This window comes from Cyprinodon variegatus, unplaced genomic scaffold (genome assembly GCF_000732505.1).
Source record: "Cyprinodon variegatus isolate N-32 unplaced genomic scaffold, C_variegatus-1.0 Scaffold438, whole genome shotgun sequence".
NCBI lineage: Eukaryota > Metazoa > Chordata > Actinopteri > Cyprinodontiformes > Cyprinodontidae > Cyprinodon > Cyprinodon variegatus.
The window spans coordinates 339,655-348,074 of NW_015150891.1; the positions used below are offsets into that span (position 1 = coordinate 339,655).

The 8,420-nt window shown below is 40.5% G+C and overlaps 1 protein-coding gene across 1 annotated transcript; it reads right to left on the reverse strand.

The window, feature by feature from the left end:
- Positions 1–1,776: 1,776 nt before the first annotated feature.
- On the reverse strand, positions 1,777–4,391 carry LOC107093653 (MARCKS-related protein-like). The gene is made up of 2 exons (XM_015388843.1): positions 4,096–4,391; positions 1,777–3,184 (listed from the first exon to the last, which is right to left on the reverse strand). The coding sequence occupies exons 1-2, from the start codon at positions 4,174–4,176 to the stop codon at positions 2,639–2,641; spliced, it is 627 nt and encodes a 208-aa protein (XP_015244329.1). The 5' UTR covers positions 4,177–4,391; the 3' UTR covers positions 1,777–2,638.
- Positions 4,392–8,420: the final 4,029 nt, after the last annotated feature.

Consider the following 8,420-nt stretch of genomic DNA (forward strand, 5'->3'; position numbering starts at 1 on the left):
GATTGGAAAATAAGCCTTAGTATAATAATGAAACTGAATGGTACTAGTGCAAAGACATTTTGACTCCTATCCTGGAGTCTCTGTCAGTTCTGTTGGCTCGCACCAGAGCAATCTCTAGTTGGAGTGCTGACGTATTTATGTAGCATGGAGATCCACACACATCTGCACATCACTAAAGATCAAAGTGTTCAGATTGGTGACAGAGAGGACAGATGGTTTAAAATACGGCTGAAGGAAGCATATTTGTGAAAACAGAAAAAACATCACTGAACAGAGGAGGAGGATTGCAGTTTCAGCTTCCAAGCATTTACAGTTCTGTGAGGGAACTCAGTCCGGGGATAAGGAATGACCGTTCACATGGCCCATGCACAACAAAACTACAAATTGCTCTGGTGCAATCCAAGAGAAATGTGTGTTCAGTGTTTTTTTTTTTTTTCTTGAATTATTTATTAATTCCAATGTGATTTTAGATTAACCTTCCAATATTTACAGATTGGAACTCTGATTCTAAGACTGATAGCATTTGCAGGCTGTGTTACAGTTTGTGTGTGTGTGGGGGGTATGAAGTGTCGACTGCTGGGCCGCTGACTGGACTGGACCTCAGCAGAGAGCCATGAACCGCCCGTCCTCAACTGGAGGAAGGAGGGCTGTAAGGCAGGTTGGGGGCCACAGGTGTCCAGGCTACCGTCACTGGGTCAGATTCGGTCGCTCCTTTCCCCCTAGCTCCCTGCACCCGTCCGCTGGGCTTCCCGGACGAGCCCCCAACCAGCCGAACAAATCCACCCCTGAATCCCAGATAGTTTTCTTTCCAACTAGCACAAAGTTAAAAATGCAGTTTGCTCCACTTTGCTGCAAGGAAATCTATGATGCTGTGGGCTTGTTCCTCTGCCTTTTTTAATGTCACTCATTTTATCTTTATTGTTTTAATGTGTCTCTTTTACTCACTCTATTTGTCTTGCCTCTATGCTCCTGCTGTGTACTTTTCTTTTCCCCTTTCTGATGTACAGCACTTTGAATTGTCTAGCCAATAAAAAGGTTCTATAATAAACCGGCCCTGCTTGTAAGACCTTGGGGATCTTGTGATATTATTGAGTGTAAAGAAATAGTTTTACTGAAACCGTCGTTCTCTCTACTTTCTTACAGCTTATTTAAACTTTCTTTTTGGATAAGAATTTAACACTTATGGCTAAAAAAAAAAAACATGTCTTCGCTAGATATGTTGGTGAAGATTCTCAGTCATCCAGGTCATAGTCATTCCAAAAAAAGTTAAAAATAATCCACTGGACTTTCGAAGTTTGAAGACGTTTCGCTTTGCTTTCAGGGAGATTTCTCATTTCAAAAATTCCAGGAATACCATTACCAATGATTGCTAGATATTAATCTTAACACTGCTGATTTCTCTATCTCTCAAAGATTTTCCCACCCAAGAGGCAGGCATTTTAAGCTTTTATATACATCTTCAGCAGTTTCCAATAAATACATCCTGAATATTAGATGCATTTATGCTCAAATATATGCATGTGCAGGTCTAAACTAGCAGAAATTATAGATATGTGCTTATTCCAATCATGTGGGTCTCAAATTTCTTGCATAAAGTTTTGGATCTTATTAAACTTAAGAAGATCCCAGATTAAGCATAAACTAATTAAGTTCTTTATTATGATGTTTGGTTACCAGGTGGGTAACAGGGAATCAGAGGCCTCTTCAGATTACCGTAATGCAGCTGGTCCTGAAAATGTAGGGAGATTGGCGTAAATAACCGTACAGACACGTGGACAGGCAGGTACCCAACATTTATTTACCATTATCAACTTTACAATAAAACCAGTAACATCTGTCAACATTAGCAAAATAAAGAACAGAAATCAATCCAACGTATTTACAGAGACAAAGCAGATTCAGGCTCACACACGACAGATAAACAACTCTGCATCATATCAAACCGCAACAGTGAACATAGCAAGCTTAAGTGTTCTTTTTTTTTTCTTCCATAGTACGGTAAAAATCAAAAACTGTCTATTTTCTTTGCTTTTAACAAACAAGACGTAGCTTCTCTGTATCTTTAAGATGGTTTTTCTATAATACACCACAAAATACTTCAAATTTGGGTTAAAATATAGGAATGTAAAAAGTTGACGAGTCTCTTTAATTTTTCTGATTTCACATTTTTTTTCTTCTTCTTCTATTTAACAGTCATTTCAAGTGGTGGTGGTGTCCCAGTATGATTCCTTCATCGAGGAGGCATCTTCAGCTGTGTGGATGTTTAAGGAAAAGACGCCTCAGCTCCATCTTTCTGCGTCCATCGTACGCGGCTCCTGCTTCGCGGTTTTGGCCGGTTAAATCCAGTTGCTCCAAACGGGCGACCAACCCACTGCCTAAAAACCCAGTCCACGTCCAGATGTTGAGCTGTAACCAGGGAGGTGATCTAGTGAATCTAGTCTGTCGTCTTGTTATCATGACGAAAAAGTGGCACGTCGAAGGAGTCTTTCACATACATGTGTATATATTTACATATACATATATCCATATACATATGTATACATATACACATATATATATAAATATATATATACTCTTAAATTTTCTTTCTCTCTCTTGAAAAACAGTTCACCCAGTTCATCGTGAGCTCAAGGTACAATCACTCTTTCTTTTCAGAGGGAGCGGGGGTCGAGTTGCTCTCCTCTGTCGGTTTGGCAGCCTCAGGGGCTGGAGCAGCTGCCTCCTTAGCCTCCTCTTTAGGTGCCTCCTCCTTAGCTGCCCCCTCCTCTGCCTTCGGAGCCTCGGCCGCAGCAGGAGCCTCCTCTTTCACCTCCTCTTTCTTCTCCTCCGCTGGAGCGGCAGCCCCGTTTTCGGCAGGCTTCTCCTCAGAGGTGGCGGGGTCAGCGGCGGCGGCTCCGGCCTCCTCCTTTACAGCCTCGCTCTTCTTGCTCTTCTTCAGGTTCAGCTTGAGGTTGAAGGACTTCTTCAGGGAGAACTTCTTCTTCTTCTTCTTGGGGGTCTCCTTGGCGGCAGCCTCGCCTTGTGGTTTGGCGGCCTCCCCGTCTGCGGCAGGTGCAGGTTCGATTGCGTCGCCTTCCGCCCCGGCCTCGGGCTCCTTGGCCGCGTCGGCTGAGCCGTTGGTGGCGGCGGCCTCCCCATCAGGTTTTGTGGAGACATCTCCATTAGTTTTCACATGTCCATTCTCCTAAAGGTGACAAGATAGTAAGATATCAGCATAAATGAGAAATATTTCATTTAAAGGAAAAAACTAATCAATTATAGCTTTATGTGTCCCAAAAAAGCTGTTTGATTAATATATTTACATTTTTTGGCCCTGATTAAAAAAAACCCATGCATGGCTGCGAGGCGACGCCTTGCAATACCCTAATCTACCGATAGGCGGCGGCAAAGCATCACCAGACATCGACTGTAGCAGACAGACAGCGGCTCAACAAAGACAAAAGGAGACATAAATACTGACTGTCTTTCTGAGTCGTCTTATCCATTTCATTTGACATAAAACAAAAGAAAAAATATATATATATAAAAAAACAAATAAACAACTAAGGCTCGATGTTTTTACATATAGGTTGTTGAACCTGTTTAATTAACATTTATAATCAGTCATAACTACAGTGTGTGAGAGGAAATAGCAAATGGGCTTCCATGCATGGATTATTTTGAGATTAAGCCTTAGTTTAAATAAATAGATTCGGTTTATATGAAAAGGGAGGAGTAGGAGACTGTCTACGTGCATCCAACCCCCCCCAATTCCAGCCCGACTCAACACGTTAATGGAGAGAGAGAGGGGAGGGGGTGCGTTAGTCTTTAATTATAAATAAGCACAGATGAACTTCAAAACCCTAGGTAGATTAAAATGAGTCATTTTCTCTTATTCTGGTAAATATTTTTAATGTTATTTTAGGTGGGGGGATGTGCCAGACACCCCCCCCCCCTTCACACACACCCCCACCTGTCCTGCCCAAACATTTCGACAATAAGTAAAAAAAATATTTACAAACAGGTTTTTTTTTTCATGAGAGAAATGCAACTTGTATCCACATTTACCGTAAAAACGGCAAAAAGGGGAAAGGTGTAAAGAGGTGTAGTAAGTACCTGTCCGTTGGTTTTGACAGCTGCAGCATCAGCAGCGTTCGCCTCCGCGGCCACCTCTCCCTTGGATGAGTGGGATCCCATTGTCTTCTGCTCTGCTCGCCTTCCAAAGCAAATTAAAAAGAAAAACCAAAAAAAGTTGCTTTGATATTAATCCAGTCCCAGGGCGAGTTAGGTATCCAGAGGTTGTTTGATGAAATGTATTTATTTTTTTTTTTTTCTACAAATATCAGTGACGTCCCGTCCGTCGTTGCGCTGCCTGCCTCCTTGTCACCCCGGTGGACTGAGACCCTCTAGATTCACGGCTCGCAGAACGCGTCGGTTCAACATACAACAGGCTGCATGTCACGCCCATGGGCGGGGCTAAACCCCTAGCGAGCCAATCGCTGCTCTGGTAAGGAGGGACGTCAGGCCAACATGACCAATTACTTAAAACTACTTTAATTTCTTCGCACCCTACCACAGGATCCCAGGACTCATTAGACATTATGGCTTACAAATGGTTAGAAGCTTAAAAATGTTATTTCTTTCTCTTCTTTTAAAGTATTCCTTGTTTCATGTAGTTTTCCAAAAAGTTCCTCATTTACTTATCTGACTTTGAATTACATTACCTTATGTGCAAACAGTTCAACACAATTCAGGATTTACTTTCTGTTTTCACTTGGATAGTATTCTCTATCAAACACACATGCTTAAATTATGCTTTCTTACTAATTACAGAGTATGAAAAAGTTATTATATGTCAAAGTTCTGCATGTCATTGTACAAACAAAACAGTTTTGGCTGAGATTTAACTACTGGTTCTCCAAGACAGCTTCTGCTAAAAGGCCATAGGCACTTGTAAGCCTATTCCCAGAAGATGACTGTTTTGATGTATTCATTTATAACTGTCTTCATTGTTTGTCTCAGAGGTTGAAACTAACAGCCTGAGAGTCACTAGAACCAAAGGGGCTTCAACCATCATTAACAACTCCAGTGTTAAAACACACAACTCTATGAACATTTAAATCAATGTCATGTTTTCCTCAGACATTTATTTACACAGACCTTTTTTTTTTGCTTTGCATTAGAATTACAATGCGCAAAAAAAAAAAACACACTTGCAAAGGTTTTGACCTAAATTAATCATACAATTAGGTGTATTCCTTTAAAACAAATGATTCAGAAAAATATATTTTCTGTCAGAGTAATTGTCTGATTACAAAAGTTTTAAACTATATTCTATTTAATTGTTTTTCTCTCTGTTTAGAAGGTTATTCTGACTGGAAGTGCTTCGCACATTCCATGTTTCACACAGGAATGTGATTAGTGTTGCACCAATTCCTAATTCCATTTCTTATATAAATAGTCAACCATCCAAATGGTCAGTCACCATCCAATGCTAACATGAAAATGGATTAAAGATTCATAAAATGGTTTTGGTATGCTTTACTATAACATTTTATACAATGCGGTTTCTTTAATACAGAGAAAAAATATACTTCGGTGTTTGGGCCTCAGTCAAGATGAGTAACTAGCAAAAGAGCTTACTTATAACCTTAAAACTGCTTATTAACTTTCAACAGAATCACACATCCGAGCCAGCTTTTCCCTTAAAGACCAAATTTTCGATTTCCTTGCACTCTGATAAGTTTCCTTTTTAACATTGCTATAACTGTTTCACTTCCCATTGTCACATAAGCAATAAAATATTTGTTTCTGTCTTGGTTTGAGTATCCCTAAAAATACTTATGTCGTTAATTTCAGTCTGACTGAGCAGATTCCGACGGCTTTATTAAATCTAATCAAATGGCATGGTTCAATAAGCAGCTGCAAAAAGAGATGTTTAAATGCACGAGCATTTAGAGTCTAAGATCACCATGCAACAGTTATTCTCTAATGCACATAGAGAATGTGCATTATGTGCAAATGTGCATTATGTGCAAATCTCACACATAAATGTGTGATATTTGGCTTGATCTGCAAGCCAATGCTCTCCCCACCAACAGGATTAGATAGACCTGATTTTCTCAAACAACACATTGAAAAGAGCCTAACCTATAGTTTTGGTGAACATGGCAAAATATCTTCCTGTGACTGTCTAACAGAAAATCAGGCTCTGTACCGGGGCAGAGAGTGTGTCACACTGTCTCCCCTAGTCTTTATGACTGGATTTGTTGTTTGTCTCTGCTTGTCAACAACATACCAGCAGCAAAATATGTCAATGTGATGATCACGCACATTCCATCTGATCATTTTCCTCCAAATACGTCTTCAGTTAACTGTGGAGAAAACCTCAGTGTTCACTGCTGCAAATGGATCTTCACTGCAACCAATCAGCCTAATTGATTTTGCGAGACCTCGGAGGAGTAAAATGCATGTCTGCAACCCGTTCCAACGCTCAGCTTCCAGGTGGCATATAAGCTTGATTTGATGAAGATGACTGACAAAGATAACTTTACAATTCTGACATAAATATTCAAAAAAAGTGGGTTATAATGTGGTTAGTTCATGTATGCAAGGCCTTCTACATATTTTTTCACTGTTGATCTGTGAAGATCAGTTTGCAGCAGTGAACACTGAGGTCTGCACAGGTTAATTTAGTGTGCAGATTGGACTTTAATGGCTGAGCAGAACAAATACATGACATAGAGATGACCTGTTCCAGATGCACATCAAGGCTTGTTAGCTAAAAGCAAACAATAATCTCAATTATTTCTGTTATATTGAGAATTTTATTTATCAATTTTCACTTCTATATTATCTTACCTTCATTTGATTTTGCCGTTGCATTCCTGCCTACGAGGGTCAAACACTCGTCTCTTAGATCCTTTTTTTTTTTTGCATCTCAGATTTTTGTGACCAAGACTGGCTGAGGATGCTAACAAGGAGGATAAAGCTAGGTTTATACTCCCCACATTGAATAGGGTGTGAGGGTGCTCAAGCCAAAGGTAATTCAATGGTGCTTTTCCCGCCCCTGTGCAAAAGGCTGGTGAGCTTCAGTGGTGCAAGGTTGTTCACCTCCAAATTTTTGTAACTTGGCGCAAACTGCTAGCCTGAAGTAGTCCTACTCAATTCTAGTCAGAATATGAGTCTGATACTGCTCCATACAGCTGTGATTATGGGGCGTGTTTCGAACGAACCAGGAAAAAAAATGTCTCTGCACTCAATTGGGTAGACCTACAACCAATAAGAGCAACGGAGTGCGTGACGTATGTTAAGCGACACATAGTTGTTGTCAACAAAAAATTAAAGCGTGCAGTTGCACGCCTAGAATAAGAAGATGAGCCTTGATCGCCTTTCTCTGTTCCTCTTTTAAAATTAATTTGCAGTCGATATCTTCTAGAACAGACCTAATAGCAGAATCTACACACCTCAACTCTCCAGCGGCAGCCATTGTTGTTGTCACCCAAGCGCTCTCTGGTGACGTGGTTGATTACGTTACTGTTGATCATCTGTCCATCATCGTATAAAGCCCGCCCTGACAATTTGATTGGCCCGCCAGATATTGTGCGAGCATACTCGCGCTACTACTGAGCAATGCCAGACCGAACTTCCCGACCTCAGACGTTGTGGGCGGGACTAAGTTCAGAATGGCACCCAGGCTAGCAAACTGCGTGCTTAAGCCTTATAAAAAAATGGAAGGATTCAAATGAAGCCTCACTGAATAAGTTCTTATGTACTGACCTCAAATAACCCAGAAGTTTCTAGTAGACTTAAAAAGGCATATGCAAATTACTGGTATACTTTCAGGTGTGAGTTTATTGGCCCAGTCAGAAGTACAAACAAGGATTTTACACTCTGTATCCATCACTTACAAGATAAATCAAGTCAAAAACAACCACTTATAGTATGCAAAGCCATCAGCATAATAAGTGTTTTTTCTTTTAATGGTAAATGGCCTGTACTTATATAGCGCTGTTTTACAAGTCAGGAGACTTGACCAAAGCGCTTTTACACTATATTCAGTCATTCACCCATTCACGCACACACTCACACACTGATGGTGGCAACCGTCCATCTTCTCCTGCTCAGGGTCACAGTAGGGCCGGTGTCTATTCCCAGCATTCTATGGGCGTAAGGCTGGGTACACCATGGACAGGTCACTAGAGCAAAACACCAAAAAAAAAAAAGACATAGAACCATGCACACACACATTAAAAGCTAAGGACAATGACACAAAGAAACATATTTAGGAATTTTATTTAAAAGAAAATGCTCTATTACCCATCTTCAGGTCTTTCTGTATGCAAACGGAGAACATAGCATCTTTTTCTAAGTCTTTGGCATTCTTTTTATAGCTGTTTAGCTGCAACAAACACACCAACAGTTCATCATGATTCTATTAA